Source organism: Barbus barbus, assembly GCF_936440315.1.
Source record: "Barbus barbus genome assembly, chromosome: 32".
In the NCBI taxonomy this organism is placed as follows: Eukaryota; Metazoa; Chordata; class Actinopteri; order Cypriniformes; family Cyprinidae; genus Barbus; species Barbus barbus.
Genome location: NC_136760.1, coordinates 10,536,991 through 10,563,819, shown reverse-complemented (window position 1 = coordinate 10,563,819; position 26,829 = coordinate 10,536,991). Strand labels below are relative to the sequence as shown.

General features: G+C 39.9%; 1 protein-coding gene across 1 annotated transcript in view; it reads left to right on the top strand.

The window, feature by feature from the left end:
• Window positions 1–914: 914 nt before the first annotated feature.
• Window positions 915–26,829, top strand: part of LOC306852498 (alanine aminotransferase 2-like) — a 131,149-nt gene continuing 105,234 nt past the window's right edge. The window contains exons 1-2 of the mRNA XM_079389388.1: window positions 915–991; window positions 11,349–11,531. Of these exons, the coding sequence (XP_079245514.1) occupies window positions 11,394–11,531 (138 nt within the window). The 5' untranslated portion in view covers window positions 915–991; window positions 11,349–11,393. The remainder of the gene's footprint in view (window positions 992–11,348; window positions 11,532–26,829) is intronic.

Genomic DNA, 26,829 nt, shown 5'->3' with positions numbered 1-26,829 from the left:
TTTAATGGTTTTAACAAGCCACCAATATAAGGCAACAATTTGCCCACAGGGACAATTACAGTTTTTCAAATATTTTTGTATTCAGTTTTTTTTATTATACAATTAACAAAAGCAAAAAAGGCCTCTAACACTAGGTTGTTCTATTCTTTTTCTATTCTGTTTATTTATAATATAATAATAATAATAAAAAAACTTTCTATGTGTGCAGTACACGTTACAGTTAAGCTAACTGAGACTTGTTATAGCACTTGCATATCATTGCGCTCTTGTTGATTTTGATTGCTTCCATTGTCCTCATTTGTAAGTCACTTTGTAAAGTGGATGGAAAATGGTTCTTCACACTCAACATGTTGTAAATAAATAAATGGATTTTTTTTTTGGAAAGTGAGATCAAGTGAGCTAAATTGTCCTCTCTGGTCCAAAACTCATTTTCTAGACTCGAATCAATATAAATGGTGCAATGTAAAGTATTCATTTTGAGTTATATAAATAGTGTTGTGGTGTTTATTAATTAATCTATTATATCTATTTTAATGCTGTTTTACATGACTCAAAACTCTCTGAAAATCCTCAAATTTCACGTCACTTATGTCACTTACTTTTAGCTATACAATTATGTAGGCTAATTTACAGAAGACGTTGCTGATTGAATTATTAGTTAACAAAAGCTAAGTTTAGTATAAAAAATGAAATCGTGTTTTAAAGTTAAACAAAAAGGCTGAGTACAAAATCTTAAAATATAAAAGTGCCACTTTGTGCCACTAAATTCGCGATTTAATAATGTTTTAATGAGATTTTAAATTGTTTACAATGATTTAAAGTGTTCTAATTCTACATTTTTATTTATGTAAACTGCGACGTGTTTTAATGTGCGTGCGCGCAGTCTCATTCAAACCGCAGAGGAGGGAGTTTCTATGGAGACGGGGCAGCAACACTACAACTGGATAAATCTCAACAGTCCGTCTCTCGCTGATGTTTTCACGGTTTTCAGGTGAGTTTAGTCCCTAAAATGACACACACAATACATACAACTGTTCCTGACACTTTTCTTACTTATAATGACTTGCTTCTGTTGAATATTTACTTCATATAAATAGTTTACAGCTCTTGGCTGTTTCTAAATATGCGTTCTTCAGCGATCTTGTGTTCTCTTCCACGTCATCATTAACCGTCGAAGTCATAGTGACAACAGCCAATCACAATTCTGGTGTTGCATGAACGGGATTGGCTAGCGTCTGCGCTACGGTATTTGCATAAGGCGATCTGATTGGCTGACGCCTGCGTTGGCTCTTAAAGTTGAAAAGTTTTCAACTGCTGCCAGCAACGCGACGCCACCGACTCAAAATTCAGTTCGGCAACGCTGACGTCACTCCATTCAAAGTAAACGAGAGGAGTTGACGCCGACGCGACTTTAATTTGTATACTGTAATTGATATTTAAATGTCTTACCCTCAACTTCTTATGGTTTTGTCTTTGTTTTTTTTTTGTTTTTTCCTCCTTTCCTACTTTTTCTCTTATAATCTGTAGTACTTGACTTCAGTTGGCATAATGTATATTCATGATACTTGGTATATTGTGTACAATCAGTATTTGAATGTCAACTCTGTGTTTTTTGTATTGCATTAATAATAATAATAAAAAAAAAGAGTTGACGCCGACGCCCCATGTGAATGGAAGTTTTGACTTTTAATCACTTCCATATGTGTAGATGCAATGTTTTGATTGCTTTATAAAGGGTTTGCTGACAGTTTTTCAATGGTTTATTAAAGTTGTCTAACTTATTTAGCCTAAAATATGTGCTGTACTGTTAATCTGTGACATCACTTACAAAGAGCGCAAATGAACTGAATCTAACATGTTTTGATCTTTAATGGTAAACAAATATTGGCAAAAATTGTTCTGTGGTTTCGGGTTATTGTAGTTTCTGTGGTTATAAAATAACTTCTCTACAACAGAAGAGCTCCAAAACATCAACATTTCTGAAGGGAGCTGCTGAAAGAAATGCAGGAAACACATGTGAGCTGAGAAAGTCCATTAAATACATTAAATTAATGTTTAATATACATATTACATACACAACATATTTGCTTTATTTATTTATTTATTTATTTAGTCATTTAGCAGATGCTTTTATCCAAAGCGACTTACAAATGAGGACATAAGAAGCAATCAAAACCAACAAAAGAGCAACAACGTGCAAGTACTATTACAAGTCTTGGTTAGCCTAACGCAGTACAGATAATTATTATTATTATTAATTTTAATTTTTTAATTTTAATTTTTTTTTTAAATAAAAAGACATATAGATAAAATTAAATTAGAATAGAGAGTGCTAGAGTTAGAGGGTCAAGTAAAGATGGAACAGATGAGTTTTTAGTCGTTTCTTGAAGATAGGTAAGGATTCCGCTACTCGGATTGAGTTGGGCAGGTCATTCCACCAGATGGGAACAGTTAATGAAAAAGTCAGTGAAAGTGTTATTGTGTGTCTTTGGGATGGTACAATAATGCGTCGTTCACTTGAAGAACGCAAGCTTCTAGAGGGTATATAAGTCTGAATTAATGAATTTAGGTAAAGGGGTGCAGAGCCAGTAGTGGTTCTGTAGGCAAACATTAATGCCTTGAATTTAATGCGAGCAGCTATTGGTAGCCAGTGCAAATTGATGAACAGAGGCGTGATGTGCGTTCTTTTCGGCTCATTAAAGATTAATCTTGCAGCAGCATTTTGGATTAATTATAGAGGTTTAATATAATTGTCTGGAAGACCTGCCAAGAGAGCATTGCAATAGTCAAGTCTGGACAGAACAAGAGCCTGAACGAGGAGTTGTGTTGTATGCTCCGAGAGAAAGGGCCTGATCTTCTTAATATTGTATAATGCAAATCTGCAGGACCGGGCAGTTTTAGCAATTTGGTCTGAGAAATTTAGCTTATCGTCAATCACAACTCCAAGGTTTCTGGCTGTTTTTGAAGGAGTTATAGCATGCATCTGTTACATTAGTTATTTTAGAAAGGTTTTGACATCCAAACACGAGGGACACAATTATTATTATTTTAAGAAATTTGTTTTTGTACATATATTTTATATATTTTTTTTTATGTGTAACATAAGTAATATCTTAAATGAAACAGTGGTAACATATATACATTACAGTTAGATTTACCTAAAACGAATTATATCTCATGTTTAACCACTACAAAGACATCAGAGCCAGCGGCAAATGTCAGAAGGACTAGCCGAGGTGAGGCTGCTACATGATATTCCTATGTTGCCTATGTTCAAATAGGCACTGTCTTTAACAGCAGATTTGAGTTTTAAACAACTACATTCTCGCCTGAAATGCTCTTAAAACTACATTTCATGACACAATAACAGAAATATTTTGAAAATTATGTGAATAAATGGTGGTTGAAATACAATGCTGCATGAACGCAACCAATCAGCATGTTCAGCGTCCAAGTCCCACCCCTGAAAGTTCATGACCTTTGAAAAAGTACAACCTCGCAAGCAGGAACATTTTGAGGGGCAAATATTTACCCGGAACTTATTATTAAGTCTGATGGTTAAATTTATTTAGATCCTGGTTCCTGCTGTGGAAACACACAGAGTACCGGCCCAAAGTCCCTAGTTCCTTGGGAAAGGTCCTGCGGTGGATACGAGCTTTTACGTTTCCCGCGGTTGTTAGCTCCCTGTCACCTGACAGCGGAAAGCTGTGACTGAATGATTGACAGATAATATTAACCAATCTAAAATCTGCAGTTAAGTAAAGATGAAATCTGTTAATTTGTAGTTGTGGTGCTCAATAATTTTTAAAATTTAGGGTGCTACTAAATTTGTGCTGGTGCTCCTAACTTTTTGAAGTTAGGAGCACCAGTGCTACCAAGTAAAAAAGTTAATTCTGAGCCCTGATTAAGAAATGTTTTATGAAATATGAGAACTTTCTGATCCTCCATAGACAGCAAGGGAGCTGCCAAGGTCAAGGCAAAGAAAGGTATAGGGTATAGACAACGATAAAATTGTCCATGTGACATCAGTGGTTCAACCGCAATTTTATGAAGCTACAAGAATACCTTCTTTGCACAAAGAAAACAATAATAATGACTTTATTCAATGATTTCTTCTCTTCTGGGTCAGTCTGGCACCATTATCAAGAGTACCATGATGTATGTGTGTGCATTCTGCTTCTCGTAAACAAGGCACAGCGCATGCGTGTTCTACGTGAATACAGCAGCACCACATGCATGCGCCGTGATACTCTCATAAATGGTGGTGGAGAATAAATCATTGAATAAAGTCATCATTTTTATTTTCTTTGCGGACAAAAAGTATTCTCATAGCTTCATAAAATAACGATTGAACCACTGATGACACATGGACTATTTTACCAATGTCTACTATGTTTCTGGGCCTTGAACATGTCAGTTCCGTTGCTGTCTATACAGGGTCAGAAAGCGCTCAGATTTGATCAAAAATATCTGAACTTGTGTTCTGAAGATGAACGAAGGTCTTATGGGTTTGAGAGTGAGTAATTAATGACAGAATTTTCATTTTTGGGTGAACTATCCATTTAAGGTTTAGGTCTACAAATGATCAAACATGGACTTAAATATTTTATATCATAATTCAACAGCAATGCACATTTGTGTGAGAATTTCCTTCTCAAACTCTGCCTCCACTTTACTTATGTATGTGTACTTTAGCATGCTATGTTAATCATACAATCATACTGCAATGTTTGTGGGAGGATTACATTGGATTTGAAACAGACAAAACTCAAAACTAAGCATGTATACAACATTTCACCATGTTTTATTTTTCTTGTAAAAGACATGAATGTTGCTGCTTTAGTCACCCCAGGTTAACTCAGTGTTTAACTTTGTAATTCAAAACAGTACTTCATCCTTCATCACATATGTTGTGACAGAAGGGAGGCACACAGACTTTGAAAACCCTTGTATTAATGCAAACAACTTTGTATTTACAAATTATGTGAAAAACACTGGTCATCAATACTTGAGATAAAGTTTCTGTGTTTATTTGTGTGTTCGGTAGGTCTCCGAGACTTAAAGCAGGAGGTCACACCTCGGAAGACATAAGCAAGCACCTCTTCAGGGTTTGCAAATACCTGGCTGAGAAGATCAGTGACATAAACCGTGCAAAGACTGTCGGTTGGGAGTATTTGCATAACCATTCTGAAAGTTACACCACTCAATTTAAATGGACAGTTAAGCACTACAGATATAGGCAACAAATTAGAACGGAGCATCAAGACCTGCAGTGTAAATGCTGCCTTAAAGTGGAAGTGAAGCAGCCAGTCAAGTTTGCATTATTTAGTAAAGTGATTTCCTCTTTAATAAAAAAATGTATAACAAACATGAATGAAACTATTTTAAAGAAAAAAGGATGTTTTGTTATAGCTTTTAGAGCAAAGGCGCCACCATCTTTCAGTACCACCGCGTGTGATGGGTTGGTTTGCTCCTTTGGCCAGTAAAGTAATAGGCATTTCTTTATTTTTTGAACACATAAATGTTATTTTATCACATCAATATTTTGGTTTTCACCATAATTTGGATGAATAGTCAACATAAATATCTATATCACATTATCTAGGCCTATTTCACAAAGGATCACTAAGATATGCCAAATATAATTTTCATAGCGTGAGGCGCAACGTGATGTAAACAAACAATGCTTCACACAGTATCGTTCGTGTGGCACCTTATGTCAAACCTTTCAGACACTTGCATTACACTGGCTCGATCACCAGTATTTGTATGTAAAACCTGCGAATGCACCTCCTGTTAGGAGAATGCAGTGTTTTAATTAATCGCCTCTCTGAATGATCAGGCTAGTGCTGCTTTATTATTCTTGTGTGTTTTAAGATTCAAGATTTTTATTTGTCACATACACAATTATACAGAGTATAACCAGCAGTGAAATGTAGGTCAGGTCCGCTCCAAGGACAGTGGAATTATAAAGTATACAAATATTAAGAAAAAGAAAAGTAGAGAAAAATAAAATAAAATAAAGATTAAAAAATATAAATATAAATGTGCAGGTCAGTATGTTGTTGACTTAGATAATAATAAGAGGAATGTGCAAAAAGTTGTACAGGGTATGTAAATAGCAGCAACATGAGGTAGAAAAAATTCTGAAGCTTATTGATATAGGGATATTTACATGGAGTCATGTGATGTTATGACACAGAGTTAGAGTTTAGGAGCCTGATGGCCTGGGGGAAGAAGCTCCTCCTAAGTCTCTCAGTTTTTGCCATCAGGCTACGGAAGCGCTTACCAGATGGAAGCAAAGTGAATAGATGGTTACCAGGGTGATTAGAGTCCTTGATGATTTTAACAGCTCTACTTTTGCAGCGTTTGAGGTGGATGCCCTGCAGAGAGGGGAGAGCAGACCCTGAGATGCGCTCAGCTAAGCGCACAACTCTCTGTAGTGCTTTGGAGTCCTGATTGGAGCTGTTTCCATACCACAATACACTTTCTATGGTCCCTGAATAGAAAGTTTTCAGGATTGCTGGTGAGACCCTGAATTTCCTCAGCTGTCGCAAATGGTACAGTCTTTGCCTGGCTTTCTTAACCTGTGTTTGGATGTGTGTAGTCCAAGTCAGGTTCTCGGAGATGTTTACACCGAGGTACCTGAAGTTGCTCACCCTCTCCACAGGGGTCCCACTGATCATAAGAGGAGTGTAGGGCTGCTGCTGTCTCTTCCTAAAGTCCATGATCAGCTCTTTAGTTTTGCTCACATTCAGAGAGAGACAGTTGTCCTGGCACCATGATGTGAGTCTCTCTACCTCATCCAAGTATGCGGTCTCATCGTTGTTGGAGATGAGGCCCAGAACCACAGTATCATCAGCGAATTTGATAATAGATGTGGAGCTGTGAGAGGATATGCAGTCATGCGTGTAGAGAGAGTAGAGCAGGGGACTCAGGACACAGCCCTGTGGGGCTCCTACGTTGAGGGTGATGGAGTTTGAGGTGAACTGGCCAACTTTCACCACTTGAGGTCTGCCGGTGAGGAAGTCTTGAATCCAGTCACAGAGTGAGGAGTTTAGGCCGAGGTCTGTGAGTTTAGAAGCCAGCTTGATGGGGACTATAGTGTTGAAAGCTGAACTATAGTCAATGAATAGCAGCCTTACATAATTCCCATTGTTGCTGTCCAAGTGTGTGAGGGAAGAGTGGAGGACGTGAGAGATGGCATCGTCAGTGGATCTATTTGGGCGATAGGCAAACTGAAGAGGGTCCAAAGTATCAGGTATGGAGGAGCAGATGTGGCTCTTTACAAGTCTCTCGAAAACCTTCATGACTATTGATGTGAGGGCAACTGGGCGATAGTCATTCAGGCAAGAGGGTTTATTGTTCTTTGGCACAGGGATAATGACAGATTTTTTTAAATGCGGTGGGAACCACGGAGGTAGCAAGGGACTCATTAAAGATAGACGTGAACAAACCAGCGAGCTGATCGGCGCAGGACCTCAGAATACGGCCGGTTATCCCATCGGGTCCGGCTGCTTTCCTGATGTTCACTTTCTTTAGCGCCCTCCGAACCTCATCCTCTGACACGGTGATTACAGGATCATCGCTGCTCTGCCTGCTGCTTCCTGACGTGCTGGATGGCAGAGATGCGCTGCTGCCGTTGCAATCGAAGCGGCCGTAGAAGATGTTTAACTCGTCAGCCAGCAACGAATCTGCTCTCACCTCCGCGGAGGGTTTGTTTCCAAAGGCACAGATGGTCCTCAGTCCCTGCCACATCCGTCGAGAGTCATTGAGCTGGAAATGAGACTCAATTCTCTCTCTGTATCTGTGTTTAGCGGCTCTTACTGCGCGTCGGAGAGCATAGCACGATGCTTTGTACTCGCTCATATTCCCGGTCAGAAGAGCCTCATTGTAAGCGGCAGTGCGTGTGTTAACCGCAGCACGGATTGTTCTGTCCACGGTTTCTGGTTGGAGAATGTCCTTATCGTTATTGTTTCTGTAGCTTGTTCGGTTAGCGTGTTTACAAAGCTTAATGCTACATCCGTGAACTCGCTGACGTCAGATGAACTCGCCCGGAACATGTCCCAGTCGATGTCATCAAGAGCCGCCTGCAGCATAGCCTCTGATTGGGAGGACCAGCGCGTCACTACTCTCTGCACCGGAGGATCCTGTACGAGCCTTTGTTTGTATCCCGTGTTAGAAAAATGGCGGCATGGTCCGATTTGCCAAAAGCTGGTAGTGAGCGGGCTTTGTAGGCATTCTTGAACTGAGTGTAGCAATGATCCGGTGTGTTTGGTCCTCTAGTTGGACAGGATACGTGTTGATGAAAGTTCGTCATGACCCGTCTGAGGTTAGCTTTGTTAAAGTCCCCCGCGATGATAAAGGCAGCGTCAGGATGTTTGTTGATGTAGCCGCTGAGCACATCGTGAAGCTTAGACAAAGCCAAGCTGGTGTCTGCCTTTGGTGGAATGTACACAGCAGTAACTATGATCGATGAAAACTCCCGGGGCAGATAAAATGGGCAGCAAATAATGGAAAGATGTTCCAGATGAGGCGAGCAGGAACGCGACAGAATGGAGATATTCCTGGGATCACACCATTTCTTGTTGATCATGAAACACACTCCTCCACCCCTGGATTTACCAGCCTCTGCTGTTCTGTTCGTCCGAAAAACAGAGAAGTTCTCACTTGGCATTACAGCAGTGTCCGGGACCGAGGATGAAAGCCACGTTTCTGACAAACAAAGGATGTTGCAGTCCCTTATGTCCCGTTGGAAACTAATCCTGGCTCTAAGATCGTCCATCTTATTTTCCAAGGATTGGACATTTGCGAGCAGAATGCTCGGGAGAGGAGGACAATGAGCCCTTTTCCGGAGTCTATCTCGAATCCCAGCGCGTTTCCCGCAGTGTTTCTTGATCCGTCGCCTCGGGGGGATATTGTTCGTCTCCGCGTTCCGAAGAATCTCCAGAGGCCATGAAGGATTCCTGGATAAAGTGTCCTGGAACAGGTTAGTGTAGGGGTTTCCAATGTCCAAAAGTGTTTCTATGTTGTAGGTGATCAGTGCCGACGTGAAATGTGTAAAAAGAGAAAGTAAAAGTAAGTAAAAAAGTAAGTTAAAGCAAAATCTCAGCGGAGCGGCCTGAACGGCGTCCGAACACAGCGGCGCCATTTTGTATATCGCTCATATTGCCTTGTCAGTTTAAACATTAAACTGTTTTAAGCCATTTAAATTGCGAGTCAGCATGAAAGAGATTTCAATGCGGTACTCGTGCGCTGTGACACATTTTTTCTTTGCGCACACATGCAAAAAGCGCTCGGTTTGGACTGCACGCGAGTACCAAATTGAGTCCGCTTTCTTGCCTGTTTAAGCAAATGCACAGTATATTATGTCAATGGCTGTTTTGATGAGTATCCACGTAAACGTAACTTGTTTCCGACCTTGTTTCTTCTGGTTTGTGCCCAAACCAGAGCAGATTCACAACTTCCACTTCTTAATGCTCGGCCCCCTCGCTGCATCGGCTCAAATGCATGAGCAGTTGCACTTATTATGGGCTCAACAGTCCTTTCAAGTGTGTCTTCCTCCATTTAAACAAGCGTGTATTCAAAAAATAAAGAAATACTTATATATTACTTAACTGGCCAACGGAGCGAACCAACCCCGTGACGTCACACGCGGTGGTACTGCAAGATGGCGGTGTCTTTGCTTTAAAAGCTATAACAAAACACCCTTTTTTCTTTAAAATGGTTTCATTAATCGTGTTTGTTAGATATTTTTAATTAATGTGGAAATCACTTTACTAAATTATGACTGCTTCACTTCCACTTTAAGGATTGGCTATAACGTTTTCAATCTCTATATGTATCTTATTTCAACATTTCAATGAAGCTTGCTTATTTCTTTTTGCAGGATTAATCCGCGAGTCCGGGTGAAAGCCAGACAATACACATTCATATTTATTATTTTTAAATAAAGATGTTAAAATGTTAACTTTTCGTGTTTGATGTTTATTTCCCTCTGAATCAAGAGATTAATAATTTGTATGGTTTTGATTTCATGTGCATGGTTGATGAATTTACTTCAGAAAAACACAACTTGAGACAAAAAGGTGGTATATGCAAGTCTTTATAATATTAACTGGTTATGATTTTAAGTTACAGTTTCTAGTGTTGTTTTGGCAACAGTTTATCAAAAATATATGTTCTTGAGGGTGTTTCTTTCAACAATAAGGACAAAACCAATGCATAATTTTTATGTTATAATTAACATGACCAGCAGGTTTCAATGGCTGCCTGTGCACCTGACTGCAATGGAAACCATTAAAAGTGTACAGATCAAAACCAATACAAATCTGTAATGGAAACCATTAAAAATGCGTAAATCAAAACCAATACAAATCTGTAATGGAAACCAATATAAACCACTAAATTTTAATGGAATATGTCCAAAACACACTATGTAATGGAAACCATTTGGTAATGGTTTTATGCGTTAAAAGTTGATGGTTTGTAATGGTATTTGTAGTGGAAATCATACAAATTTCTGTGATGGTTTCTATTGTTTTTTTTAAATGGAACCATCAGAACTAATATAAAACTGCAATGGAAACCATTATGTGCAAATCAGGACCAGTACAAATTTCTAATGGAAACCTATACAAACCAATAAATCCTAATGGAATTTGTCCCAAAACACACTACGAATTGGAAACCATTTGGTAATGGTTTTAATGGTTAATGGCTGATGGTTTGTGATGGTTTTGTAAGTGAAACCATTAGGATTTCTGTAATGGTTTCAATTGTTTTTTTTTTTTTTTCAGCAGAGTCGCCATCTAAACTTTATGATTATTCAGAAAAATATATATAACTCCCCACCCCCAATTTAATATTTATTTCTTCCAATATTTTGCGCATCCTCTTTGCGTCCGTCAGCATATGTTAACGGTAAGCTATGGCAGCCTTCGCGATATGACTATGGCATTAGCATATCGGTTTATCGTGCAGCCATAATGAAAATAGGAAAGAAAAGAAAAAACTATTGGGCGCCCCTAGCATTTGCAAGCTCCGCCTTGTTATTTGGGGCCCTGCCATGGTTAATGTTCATACTGTTCTTTATCTGTGTACGAAATTACATAACTTTCCCACAAGCGGTTCTATGGGCTACAACAGAATCAAGAGCAGGTGAAGAAGAAGAATAGGTGTAAGAAGAAGAAAACAACTAACGGATAGGTGCCATCGTCATGTTGTCTCTTCAACGAAAAAAAAGAAAAAAAAAAGAAGAGGAATGGGAAACAAAGGATGTGCATGCATGACGTTCTTGATTACTGCCATCTTTTTTGAGTATTGCACATTTGTTCTGTTATTTCCAGGTTTACACCAGAAATTCTCTGAAAAGAAATAGGCTACACGGAGATATGAGTGAAAACGGCTGTGAGTACCGTGAGAGAGTGCTGACGATAGACACGATGAACCCTAACGTTAAACGCGTGGAATACGCTGTAAGGGGGCCCATTGTACAGAGGGCAGTTCAGATTGAAAGAGAACTCCAGATGGTGAGTGTCAATTCTTCTACTCATAATCATTCAAATCCTGTAGGCGGTCAACAACGGAAGGCAATCAGATCGCAAATTTATTTATTTATTAGTTTATATTTAAGTTGCATCTTATTAAATACTTGTATAGGGAAGCGCGGGGCACAAAGTAACGCGGGGTTAGTTGTAACGCACGTTTTTAACATATTTCTACACATGCTACCATAACCAAATTTACAGTATTCACTAGTTACCATATCAACATTATATAGAGAAAAAAGTGCGCCAAAATTCAAAAGACTTTTGAATTTTCGCTGAACATTTATTTTGCCATAGTACAAATATATTTCTGTCTTAAGTAAATTTTTAATAGTTTTTAATACTAATTTAAAATGAGACTAATCTATTATTTTAATCTCCAGTCTGTTATTTATCAATTTACATAGTTTTTAATGCTTCGATAACTAGCAGAATACACTAACCTTTTTTAAATTAAAGTTGCACAGATGGGGTTGTCATATGGTCATGTTACAGCGTGCCCCTCAGCTGTTACAATGTATCCCACCTATGGGGCATGTTGTCACATTTCACTTCCAATTTTTGAGGGTAAATAAAGAAAAACGTATACACGGTATTTATGAAACAAAGCAACATATTTGTCCTAGACAAGTGTTTCGGCTACCGAGCCTTCCTCAATGTAGTGTGTAATCCTCAGTGAGTACATACTCCACAAGGCTCGGTAGCCGAAACATTTGGGTATTTTCCCCATTGGTGATGTTAAATAAAACGAAAAAGAAGACTCTTCTTGTGAGTGTGATCATAATTTCTTATATAAAGTAATTTAACAGATTGACGCACCAAAATAAAAAGATGAAGTAACAGAGGAGCGCGGTGCAAACGACCTTGTTGTACTAGACAAGTGTGAAATTACTGTGGATAAAAAATTATACTCTAAACACGAAGTGGATTTACACAATTTGAGAAAGTCAAAAAGTGTTACTTTGTGCCCCGCTCTCCCCTACATCTTGACTAGCTTGCTACACAGCATACAGCCCTCTGTTTATTTTCCAAACAGTGTGAAAACATTATAATGACATATGGTAAGCGTTTAATAGCTTGCATATTGTTATCATATAATCCGCATTGTGGCAAGTTTAGTTCAGATAGTTATCTTCACAGAAATAAGAATAATGAATTATTATTTTTTAAACCAGCTTTAGATTAGTGTTAACAACAAGCATGACTGAATCCAATGTTTATGTAACATCCTGTATAGGGATGTAACGGTATGAAAATTTCTTATCACGATTATAGTGACCAAAATTATCACGGTTGTCAGTATTATCACGGTATTGTTAAAATGTGCTGGAGATGTTCAAAAAGTACTGACACACAAATCACTTCAAGTTTTATATTTAAAAATCAACAAATAAAATGACTTTTTGTTTGCATAATCACTAAAACAATAACATTACTGATGTTCGGATTTTAAATGACAATTTGACTGACAAATAATTGATTAATAAATGATTATATGTATTTTATCTGCTCCATAAATAATTCTAGATAGCTTATCTGAATTGTTTAAATGTATAGAATCCACATAAGCTTGTTTTTCATCAACCAGTCAAAATTTACAGCAGTGCATGCAAATTCGGTCCTTTTTGGCCAGAGAGAAACTGCACACGAGCTGAATGTAAATATAAGTCTCTGTAAATCCTCTTACTTGACAGCAGGTGGCACTTTATATGGGAAAAGCTGTTTCCTGTAAACTCCGTGGACAAAGCAGTATTGCGATTTAAGAACACTTCCTTTAAGTATTAAATGGAGCAAAGATGAAAACAAAATGCCATCGAATCGTTTCTGAAGACAGTCAGAACCTTCAGAGGTGCATTTACATAATTAATTCATCCATATATTAATTTGTATAATTCCCTTAGTACTCTTTTAAAACCTCCCAGCTTTTCTGCCCTATTTTCACTCGAAACAAAACTCCTCTGCGCGCTGTGCGCACGCGAGACTGTTACTTAAAACTGTGCTTTATGCTGAACAGTATTTATCATGAGTTGTTCAAATCACGGTAATCGAATATGGTTTTAATGATAATTAAAATATGAAACGGTAATACTAACCGTGGGGAATTTTATCATGATTTATCATCAAACCGGTAATCATTACATCCCTAATCCTGTAAGAATAAAATGCAGCATAAAGGAGTTTTTAAAGAAATATGTGCATTTGTCTATTAAAAAATAAGACTTGTATTCACAAAATATTTGTTTGAAGATTATTAAATATTATGGTGGTACCTAAAAATTCTGTGTGTGAAGTCGCCGACTGACTGGGCTGAGGTAGCAAGGTGGCTGTAGTTTCAGACACAGAAAATAAGTCAAGGAAGAAATATTAATTCTAGTTCATTCTTCACACTGGAAATGCAAGGCTGAGTGCATTGCATTGTGGAATAGAGTATTCCTATGAGCTCTGTTGTGTATAGCACATTTTGACGTATGTAACTCATCATTAACGTTCATCTCAGTGTCACTGAAATGTCCTAATCACTATCATACATCATAACAACAGTGGCTACCAAATCTGCATAACACAGAAAAAAGAGTTGAGCTATAGAACACACTGTTGTGATGATGGCTGTGTCGTAAAAACCTGGTGAGCTGCCTACCTGATGTACTGTATATCTCATCACAATCATGCTGTGTACTATGTTGGTACGATGATGGTAATGCAGTTGATCTTGATATTTAGTCTACTGTGTCCTGGCGACAGCTGAGCTGTGCATTTTCTTTATTTTACATTAGATAATCCATATATTGTCACGGTTGTGTCCTCTTGTTTCAGCAGTAAAATGTCTCTATCTGCATTTTTTTAAATGCATAAATAGCTCCATTCGTTTATTCATATGAGGGAGAGAAATCGAAAATTGTCACGCAGGGTAAAGTTAGTTCTGCTACAGATCTGAGCTCCATTTTCTCAAGAAACATTTTCTTTCTCTGTTTTGTTTTCCAAATTGTTCTCAAAAACATTATCTACAAAGGAATAAAACTTTACTTATTTGTAACTTATACGACGACTAAGAACATTGGGTCTCATTCACTAATAAGTGCGTACGTTTTTCGTATTTATACACACATTTGAACTTCTCACGAAAACTTTCCGCCTAATTCACAAAATGTGCGTACGCACATGAGCTTGTTCTTAAACTCGTTCTTCTGTTAGTGAATCTGGAGTCTTCTAAAAGAGCGCCGGCGTGCACGAGGTTAGTGATTAGCATAATACACGCCCAAACCAGCTCCATATAAGGGCTTTCCGCAAAGCGGCACTCGTCTAGAGAAAGACAATTATGACATCGAAACAAAAGACAAAGAAAAATAACTTTAACGATAATGAACGTGAGGTTTTGCTGTCGGAGGTGGAAGCCAGAAAAAATGTGTTATTTAAAAGCAACTGAACAGCCATTCACTTTCAGCAAACATATCTGTGCACCAGAGCCGGCGCCAGGGCACCTCCATCGGGGGGCATTTACATTTCTGGGGGGGGGGGCACAAATCACGTTGTGTGTGTGTGTGGGGGGGTGTATTCGTGAAGAGCGTGCAATCTGTGATCGCGTGCAGTGGCTGACGCTCGCTAAAGCGTTCAATTGCTTTCTTATGTGCGCTGTTTTATCGGTACTTTCGCTTTCAAAATCGATCTCGTTCAGCAAGGAGGGAAGAGGATGGAAAATGGGGAGGCACAGTAACTCGTTTGGGGGGCCACGGCCCACGAGTGCCCCCCTTGGCGCCGGCCCTGCTGTGCGCTCTCTAAAGACGCGCTCTCTCCTTAGAGCACGCGCCGCAATGTCTTCAAGCAGTACCAAGTGTGCCATGCCTCCAAACACAAGGTGAGAAACAATAATCACTGTTTATATAAGCATAGATCAGGTGATTTGTTGTTTGGACCTCTAATACCTAAGATGGCGGCGCGCGCAGTCGCAGCAGCTTCTCTCTCTCCCGACAAATCGGTGTTTTCGTGTTTTTTGTCTTGTAAGTCGCAATGTTTTTGCACATCTTCGTCTCGTCTACCTGTCTTTAAGCGCGCATACAGTCGTGAGTTTCTGCTCGATGTCGGCAGAACCACATTTTTAGAGTTAAAATCCGCGCACGCTGAAGAGCTGCGGGACCTCGGTCTGCTCCGAATGCCTTCTCCATCACCGACCCCCACTACTGCATCTCGCCCACAGCGGAGGCGCTACAAGCGGCGTGAGAGGAAGTAGAAGAGGGGTAAGCGCGGAGGTATCCGAGCTAGGCTAGCGGCCAACCCACACAAGCCAGCTATCCCCACCATCGTACTGGCGAACGTACGCTCTTTGGACAATAAACTGGACTACATCCGACTACTCCGCTCTACTCAGAGGACTGTAAGAGACTGTTGTGTTTTTGTGTTTACGGAAACATGGCTTAACAACAGCGTACCGGACTGCGCCATACAGCTCAACCAGCTAACATGCTATCGAGCTGACAGAGCTCTCGTCGAGGGAGGTAAGATCCGTGGCGGCGGTCTCTGTGTTTACATCAATGATGCATGGTGTCGCGACGCTGTTGTGGTCTGCAAACACTGCTCACCCCTGGTGGAGTTTATGATTATTAAGTGCCGGCCGTTCTATCTACCGAGGGAATATACAGCCATACTGCTCGTTGCTGTATACATCCCTCCCAGCTCCAGCAACAACAACAGGAGTGAGGCACTAAATGATCTGTACCAGCACACCAGTGAGCAGCAGACAGCCCATCCAGATGCTTTTCTTATCTTGGCTGGGGATTTCAATCACGCAGACTTAAAGAGTGTGTTCCCAAAAATTCACCAACACATAGACTTTCCAACAAGGGGAAAAAACACTCTGGACTTTGTTTACACCACCCAGAGAGGAGCTTACAAGGCCCTCCCCCTCCCCCACCTCAGAGCCTCAGACCACATCACTGTCCTGCTAATGCCTGCATACAGACCGCTCGTTAAAGTCACCAAACCAGTTCACAAACAGATTCAAGTGTGGCCGGAAGGGTCGTCAGAGGCACTTCAAGACTGCTTTGACACCACTGACTGGAATATGTTTAAACAGGCTGCCACATACAACAATACTACAGGCCTCCAAGAGTACTCAGAGACTGTTACTGCCTACATCTCCAAGTGCATTGATGATGTAACAGTCACAAAGTCCATCACTGTCCGGGCCAACCAGAAGCCGTGGATGACAGGGGAGGTCTACAGACTTCTGAAGGCTCGGAACGCTGCCTTTAGAGCTGGAGATGAGGAGGGCCTGAAGACAGCTAGGGCCAACCTTTCCCGCGGCATCAGAGAGGCCAAGAGACAGTACTCCAGGAGGATAGCCCATCGTTTCAGCGACAGCAGAGACATGCGGAGCCTGTGGCAGGGGATACAGACCATTACGGATTACAAGCCCCCACCACAGACCTGTGACAACACCATCCCCCTGCTGAACGAGCTGAATGCCTTCTTTGCTCGCTTTGAGGCACAAAACAGCACCACTGCACAGAAGAATCCACCTCCTCACGGTGACCAGGTGATGACGCTGTCCCCGGACAGTGTGAGGAGATCCCTCAGCAGGATCAATGCACGCAAAGTTCCGGGTCCTGACAACATTCCTGGGCGTGTACTGAGAGACTGTGCAGTGGAACTCACTGAGGTCTTCACAGACATCTTCAACATCTCACTAAATCAGGCTGTTGTCCCCACATGCTTCAAAGCTACCACCATCATTCCAGTACCTAAGAAGTCATCTCCATCCTGCTTCAATGACTACCGTCCAATAGCACTCACTCCCATCCTCATGAAGTGCTTTGAACGGCTAGTCTTGCACCACATCAAGTCTGTCCTCCCCCCCTCCCTGGACCCCTTCCAGTTTGCATATAGGTCCAACCGCTCGACCGATGATGCCATCGCCACTGCCCTCCACCCAGCCCTCACACATCTGGAGAAAAAAGACTCATATGTCAGGATGCTGTTCATAGATTTCAGTTCAGCATTCAACACAATCATTCCTCAACAGCTCACTCACAAACTGGCCCAGCTGGGGCTCAATACCTCTCTGTGCAACTGGCTGTTGGACTTCCTGACCGGGAGACCTCAAGCAGTACGGGTCGGCAGTAACACATCCAGCACCATCACACTGAACACTGGGGCCCCCCAAGGATGTGTGCTGAGCCCCCTCCTCTTCACTCTGCTGACCCACGACTGCACACCATCACACAACTCCAACATTTTCATTAAGTTTGCGGATGACACGACTGTGGTGGGTCTCATCAGCAACAGAGATGAGACAAACTACAGGAGCGAGGTGAGCCGCCTGGCCGGGTGGTGCAGTGACAACAATCTCTCTCTGAATGTGAAGAAGACGAAGGAGATTGTTGTTGACTTCAGGAGAGTACACACTCAGCATGCCCCTCTGACCATCAACGGTGCGACTGTGGAGAGAGTGAGCAGCACCAAGTTCCTGGGTGTGCACATCACTGAGGACCTCTCCTGGACTAACAACACTGTAGCACTGGCCAAGAAGGCACAGCAGCGTCTCTACTTCCTCCGCAAACTCAGAAGAGCCAGAGCCCCGGCCCCCATCATGTGCACCTTCTACAGAGGCACCATCGAGAGCATCCTAACTAGCTGCATCACTGTGTGGTATGGCGCTTGCAACGCATCCTGCCACAAGTCACTTCAACGCATAGTGAGAGCAGCTGAGAAGATCGTTGGTGTCTCTCTCCCCTCCCTCCAGGACATCTACAGCACCCGTCTCACCCGCAAAGCCCTCCGCATTGCAGGTGGTCCCACCCGTCACACAGCTTCGTCAGTCTGCTGCCATCAGGGAGGAGACTGCGGAGTCTCCAGGCGAGGACCAGCAGACTGAAGGACAGCTTCATACATCAGGCTGTCAGGAAGCTGAACTCCCTCCCGTCCTTGCCCCCCCTTCCCTCTTTCACCCCATTTAACACAGCAACACACTAGGAACTCTGACTCTGTGACACCCCCCCCAGCCCCCCCACACCCATAGGACCCCCCCCCACCGACCAACAAACTGTGACCGGCACCTGTCACTTGTGCAGCATTGGCTGATCACTACCCATCCAACATTGACTGCAAATTACCTCTTCGGATAGTCTGACAAAAATCTATCCGAACAGTCACTTCGACTTGTCACTTTAACAGACTGATAAGCTCTTCTTACACTACACTCATAACAAAACAAAACAAATCTGCACAGTTTTCTTTTTGTACATTCAACTGGTTTGCACTCCATCTATTCTGCCATGTGCCTTATGCACTTTATCTATCTCTCTTTTTTATTTTCTACAATGTCTTCAGACTGATAAGCTCTTTTGCACTACAAATATATCTACACAGTGTTGTTTTTATTTAAGTGGTTTTGCACTCTATCTGCCATGCGCCTTATGCCACTTTATCGATCTAATTCTTATTTTTTTCTACAATATCCTCATTTGTATATTTGTATAGTTGTATATACATATGTTTAAACTGTATTTATCTGTATCTGAACGTGTTTAATGTTAACTGTATGCACCAAGGGTCTGAGAGTAATGCAATTTCAATTCTCTGTATGTATGTGCCGTACATGTGGAAGAATTGACAATAAAGCTGACTTGACTTGAGTTGACTTGCCTTGACTTAATTTTATATATATATATTTATATAATTGGACCTCTAATTATACTTTATTATCAATTTTAACGTCTAGTTACTTTTCACCCACCCTGTACATAACATATCTAATTATATGTGGGGTTCTTTATACATGCTTATAAGGCCCTGGGCGTACATGATTATTGCATACGTGTGGTATAAGTTGTTCTTGAATTTTTTCGTACATTTAGAATAAATTTTAGTACGAAAGTTTTTGATGAATCATGATTTATTCGTGAAAACGTCCGTACGTTTATACGTTTATACGTTTCCGTATGTTTAGTGAATGAGACCCATTGACTCTGAGAAAATATGCTTAGCTCATAATTATTAAAGTCATGGACGTTTTTGTTTTTTGCATACCTCCTGACAAAAAATACGGTGAGACACCGTTTAATAGGATAAAAATATAACTAATACATATCACCATACGTCCCGAGTTGATTGATTACATTAAGAATTGTAAAAAAAAAATCTTGTATTACATGTTTTCTGAAATGTTAGGTTTAAAAATGCAAATGAGGCATTACATATAATTAAATATGCACTCATTTGCATACATTTCCAAAACATAAATCTGAACATTGGATAAATGTTATTTTTACAAAGAGCATTTTGGATATCTCTTTTTGTCACTCCATAAATCAGAAAATACTGTCAACAACATTGACCAAAGCATGAGAAAACGATGTTTTCCTCCAAAATAAAAGCTTGATGTTTTGTTTTATTATTTAATTTAATTTAATTTTGTTTTATTTTATTTTATTCTTGTCAAGATAAATTTGCAATATAAATTGGCAATATACATACATGTATGAAATATAAAAATACATCAGAAGTATCAACAAATTATTATCATGTTAATTTTAATAATACTTAAATTAAAATGTAATTTTAATATTAAAATGTAAAAACTAAAATGTTATTTTAAATACTCTATTTTTGTTTTATATATATATGTTACATATTTTGTTTAATAGTTTTATTCAGTAATAATATTTTGTGATTTTATATAATAATAATAATAATAATAATAATAATAAGTACTTTATTTTTATTTTAATAGTTAAAAAAAAAAGTTATTAATTTTTTTTAACACATCAAGTGGTTATGAAAGCATTAGTGTTGTATACCTATAAGTTTTCATTTAAGCTTACTTTCTATATTTTATGACCTTTTCATTCAGTTTCATTATGTTGCTTTAAAAGGTTCATCCAGTGGTCTAAAAAGCAAATGCTCTGCACATTTTGTTTTTGTTGGCTGTCTGCTGTCAGTTTCTCATAGATGACAATCTCTTATCTGCTGCAAGCACATTTTCTCTACATGACTCCTCCTGCATCTTATATATTTTAAACATATTTAGAGTGATTATTAATCATTGAAAAGCTGAACTTATCTGTGCTTAATATTAAATTAATATTAAATTAAATTTATTTTATGAAAAATATTAGGAACATTCATAATGCCTTTATACACATCATAATTTATGGTTAAAATATATTTGATTATAATTTTAACAATGTTAGAATATTTGGATAATTGAAGAATCGTCTAATCTGAATAGCAAATAATTAAATATACATCAAGTACATTCAGGTGCATCTCAATAAATTAGAATGTCGTAAAAGTTAATTTTTTTCTTGTAAGTTATTTCAAAAAGTGAAACTTTCATATATTTTAGATTCATTGTATGTAAAGAACATTTCAAAACATTTCAAAAGTTTTTTTGTTTTAATTTTGATGATTAGCGCTTACAGCTGAAAGGTGTGGCTGTTTACAGAGTGCTGTATCAAAGCATATTAAATGCAAAGTTGACTGGAAGGAAGAATTTGGGTAGGAAAAGGTGCACAAGCAACAGGGATGACTGCAATCTTGAGAATACTGTCAAGCAAAGCTGATTCAAACACTTGTGAGAGCTTCACGAGGAGTGGACTGAAGCTGGTGTCAGTGCATCAAGAGTCACCACGCTCAGACGTCTTCAGGAAAAGGACTACCAAGCCACTTCTGAACCAGAGACAACGTCAGAAGCGTCTTACCTGGGCTTTGGAGAAAAAGAACTGGACTGTTGCTCAGTGGTCCAAAGTCATCTTTTCAGATGAAAGTAAATTTTGCATTTCATTTGGAAATCAAGGTCCCAGAGGCACAGAATCCATGTTGCTTGAAGTCCACTCTGAAGTTTCCACAGTCAGTGATGCTTTGGGCTGCCATGTGATCTGCTGGTGTTTGTCCACTGTGTTTTCTGAAGTCCACAGTCAACGCAGCCATCTACCAGGAAATTTTAGAGCACTTCCTTCTGCTGACAAGCTTTATGGAGATGCTGATTTTGTTTTCCAGCAGGAATTGGCACCTGCCCACACTGCCAAAGGTACCAGAAGCTGGTTCAATGACCATGGTGTTACTGTGCTTGATTGGCCAGCAAACTCGCCTGACCTGAACCCCATAGAGAATCTATGGGGTATTGTCAAGAGGTAGATAAGAGACACCAGACCCAACAATGCAGATGACCTGAAGGCCGCTATCAAAGCAACCTGGGCTTCCATACCACCTCAGCAGTGCCACAAACTGATCACCTCCATGCCACGCCGAATTGAGGCAGTAATTAAAGCAAAAAGAGCCCCTACCAAGTATTGAGTGCATATACAGTAAATTAACATACTTTCCAGAAGGCCAACAATTCACTAAAAATGTTTTTTTTTTAATTGGTCTTATGAAGTATTCTAATATGTTGAGATAGTGAATTGGTGGATTTTTGTTAAATGTGAGCCTAAATCATCACAATTAAAAGAACCAAAGACTTAAACTACTTCAGTCTGTGTGCATTGAATTTATTTAATGCACGAGCTTCACAATTTGAGTTGAATTACTGAAATAAATGAATTTTTCCACGACATTCTGATTTATTGAGATGCACCTGCACATTAAGTAAAGTAAAGTCGTGACGTATTGTCAAGTATGGTGACCCATACTCGAAATTGGTGCTCTGCGTTTAACCCATCCAAGTGCACACACACAGCAGTGAGTAGTGAACAAATGCACACACACACACACACACACACCGTGAACACACACCCGGAGCAGTGGGCAGCCATGCTGCGGCGCCCGGGGAGCAATTGGGGGTTCGGTGCCTTGCTCAAGGGCACCTCAGTCGTGGTATTGAGGGTGGAGAGAGCGCTGGACATTCACTCCCCCCACCTACAATCCCTGCCGGCCGGGGACTCGAACCCGCAACCTTTCGATTACAAGTCTGACTCTCTAACCATTAGGCCACGACTTCCCCCCCCTCATTTACCCTTTACACAGGGTAAATGAGCACATCCCCTCTGAAACTTAACAAATTCTTCAGTTCTTTTTATGAGAGCAATGGAACCACTTGGGAGAGAATTGTCAGAAGACTTCTTTCTTTGCACAAAAAGAAGTCACACCGTAAGGTGCAACCTGCAGCAGTGAAATGCATGATATTTGTCCACCCGAGGAAACAGAATGAGCTGCTGCAGAAATCCAAGTTGTCCTAAGCATTAGACATGCTTCAAACTAACTCATAAGCCTACAGTTTATAACAGCTTGCCCTCCTGTCAGATGCATGTGCTGATAAATGCTTTTGATACCTTTTTCCTCATTGGATAACTTGCATCTAATGGTTGTATGCTTATCTGTAAATGTTAGAAATTCACGTGAGAACTTCCATGTTGCATAAAGGCTTGTCTAGGCATCAAGTCTCTGTTAAACTTCAAAGACTTCACTGAGCGAGCACTAAGTGTGCGCATATGCAGGGGCGTAGCCATCATTTCAAAAGTGGGGGGGACAGAATGTCTAGTGTTATACCTGTTTGTTTTTTTTCAGTTAACCCTTGTCTAATTGACAGGTTTTATTTTTAATCATACCTTTTTGCTTAATGATTATATTATTATATATGATTATAAAACAGAAGGAAAGAAAGAGAGAAAAAAGAAAAAGAAAGAAAGAAATACAACAGCTTGTCACTGGGACAGCACCCTTAAAAGGACATCTTTGTACCTTATTTACCCCAAAAAGTTTCATAGTTGTACATTAGATTCAAGATTTTTATTCGTCACATACACCATTATACAGAGTATAACCAGCAGTGAAATGTAAGTCAAACGGTACAAAAGTCATTACGGTACATATTGGTATTCTAATGTACTAATATGCACCTTTTTGAGTATAAGCTACAAAGATGTCCTTATAAGGGTACTATTGTTTACATATTTCAGATTGTATTTTGTGTGTGTTGTATGTACAGTACATGGCACACAGTAATGGATACTTGCACATTCACATGCTTCTTTATTCTGTTCTGTTCTATTATACATTAGTCTGATTAGTCTATGTTAAAAGAAATATCTTATCATAGACAATGCTGTAATTAATCTTTACCTCTGAAGCCTCACTGAAACTGTCTGCCTCATTCACTCTCAACTCTGAATTCACTTCTGCCTCTGTCTATAGCAAATAAAGTAGTGTTTGAAACATCTACATACAGGGAATAGTGACATACAGAAGAAAATAACTAATTAAGTACACTGCTGGACAATAACCAATAATTTGTATCCTAAATTATTTTTTAACACTTTAGAATGATAAACACATATTCACTATTAACTATGACTTTTGCATCAATAAACTCTTCATTTACTGCTTATTAATAGCTTGTAAGGTAGTCACTGTAGTTGTTAAATTTAGGTATTAGGTAGGATTATGGGAAGCAGAATATGGTCATGCAGAATACAGAATTAATATGTGCTTAAGTGCTAATAAACAACCAATATGCAAGCTAATAATTACCTACTGTAGTTAAAAATGATAGCTGAGAAGTTGTTCATCATACTAATGTTATTTTTTATTTTTCTATATTTGACTAATTATGTGTTTTTTATGATTGGTCCATATATAATCCTACAAATGCTTGTGTATTAATAGATTTTATACAATGTAAAAATAGCCAATAGGTGTTTAATAGGTGTTAAAAGCCACTCTATCAGTTCTTCTCAGCTGTGAAGTTTGTATTTCTTGCGTGTCGTCCTGATTCTGCTCTAACAAACCTAGGCTGACTGTTTCTTGTTCATTCTTGACAACACATAAAAACGTCAAATTAGTGCAATAATGACAGAGCACCCCTAAATGAAGATCGGTCCTGTATCAGTCAGTGCTTGCATACTTGATTGAAATACATCATGTATAGTATTGGCTGAGTTAAACATGTCACAATGCTACAAACGCTGTAAAATCTCAGTTCAACATTATCTTTATTCTTATTTGAAGGGTTCTGATAACATACGTGTTAAAATAAGAGTTACGGAAAAATACACTGAAAATAAATAAGTGCATGTTTGTCCAGGCAGCTTTTTTTTTCTCCATATAATGAACATCAAAACTTGCTAATTATTCAACAAGAGCAATAGGCAGACTCACTGAACACCGTGCAACACTATTCGGATGTAACGCCACGCCAGCAGAGGGAGCCCTCACCTGAATACTGACTGCATGCTCCCTCTGCTGCTTCTACTTCCACTTCCTGTTTGGTACTTTAAAAGCGATCACCATGTGCTTCCACCTTGCGAAGTATTGCCAGTTTCACCTGCCTTACCGAGCGTTTTTCATATACCCTGTCTGATTACCTGTTGCCGTCTTGTTTTGCCTCTGGATTATCGAGTTTACGGATCGCCCCTTTTGGATTGTTTGCCAGTGAGGACTGCTTTATGGTTTGACCCCTTTTGCCTGCCTTTGTCTTTTGCTCTCTCGATTTCCCCTTCTTGCTACGTTTGTTTAATTGGACTGATCACCCGGTATTGACCCTCTGCCTGCTTTATCTCACCGCTGCCTGGAATACGTTTATGTTGCATCTGCCTTAGACTGCCTTCTGACACCGACGTCCTACCTGTTTTGTGTACTCTGCTTTTCTTAATAAACATCCGCAAATGGATTCAACTTCTGCCTCAGCGTCCCCGTTACATCGGATCCCACATGCTAACTTACGCTGCTTGACTTCTTCGTAAAAAAGGAGTGAAGAGTTTTTTGCCGCTTTGAACTCATCTCGACCTCTAATGAATGGTGGACCGCGGGCGAGCCTGGGCGAGTAGTGACGTGACAAACTGAGTGGCTGATTGCCATGGAAACGTAAACGTCATGTATAAATTATTTTGTCTCTTTGAATTTTAAATCATTCTCCATTTATATACATTGCTCCATTAAAACCTCAACATGTCGAGAACACAACTGTCCAATGAAAAATTGCGGGGGACGACTTTACTTTTTATAAAAAGTGGGGGGGACACGTCCCCCGCGTCCCCCGGGTAATCTACGCCCCTGCGCATATGTGTCAAAGACATTAAATAGATGGCTCATGGTGAAATCTTACTGTAGACAAGTATTTCACCTGACCTAAACACAGTTGAGCACCAGTGGGGGCAATTTTGTGGAGACAAGTTGAGACTACCCTCATGGAACATCAGGACAATTGACCAGGACAACACCAGGAGATGTGACAATTTGCCGTGAACTTGTATATTCAGTGCCAAGTAGGGTAAGAGCAGTGGACAGTACTTAAAATTATAGAGGACATACAGTGGGGCAAATAAGTATTTGATACACTGCCGATTTTTCAAGTTTTCCCACTTACAAAGAATGGAGAGACCTGCAATTTTCATCGTAGGTACACCTCAACTGTGAAAGACAGAATATAATAAAAAATCCAGAAAATCACATTGTATGATTTTTAAATAATTAACTTCCATTTTATTGCATGAAATAAGTATTTGATCACCTACCAACCAGCAAGAATTCTGGCTCTCACAGACCTGTTAGTTTGTCTTTAAGAAGCCCTCCTATCCTCCACTCATTACCTGTATTAATGGCAACTGTTTGAACTTGTTACCTGTATAAAAGACACCTGTTCACACACTCAGTCAATCAGACTCCAACCTCTCCACTATGGGCAAGACCAAAGAGCTGTCTAAGGACACTAGGGACAACATTGTCGACCTGCACAAGGCTGGGATGGGCTACAGGACAATAGGCAAACAGCTTGGTGAGAAGGCAACAACTGTTGGCGCAATTATTAGAAAATGGAAGAAATTCAAGATGACTGTCAATCTCCCTCGGACTGGGGCTCCATGCAAGATCTCGCCTCGTGGAGTATCACTGATCCTGAGAAAGGTGAGGGATCAGCCTAGAACTACACGAGAGGACCTGGTCAATGACCTGAAGAGAGCTGGGACCACAGTCTCAACGGTTACCATTAGTAACACACTACACCGTCATGGATTCAAATCCAGCAGCGCACGCAAGGTCCCCCTGCTCAAGCCAGCACATGTCCAGGCCCGTCTGAAGTTTGCCAAAGACCATTTGGATTATCCAGAGGAGGCATGGGAGAAGGTCATGTGGTCAGATGAGACCAAAATAGAACTTTTTGGTATTACTCCACTCGCCGTGTTTGGAGGAAGAAGAAGGATGAGTACAATCCCAAGAACACCATCCCAACCGTGAAGCATGGGGGTGGAAACATCATGCTTTGGGGGTGCTTTTCTGCAAAGGGGACAGGACGACTGCACCGTATTGAGGGGAGGATGGATGGAGCCATGTATCGCAAGATTTTGGGCAACAA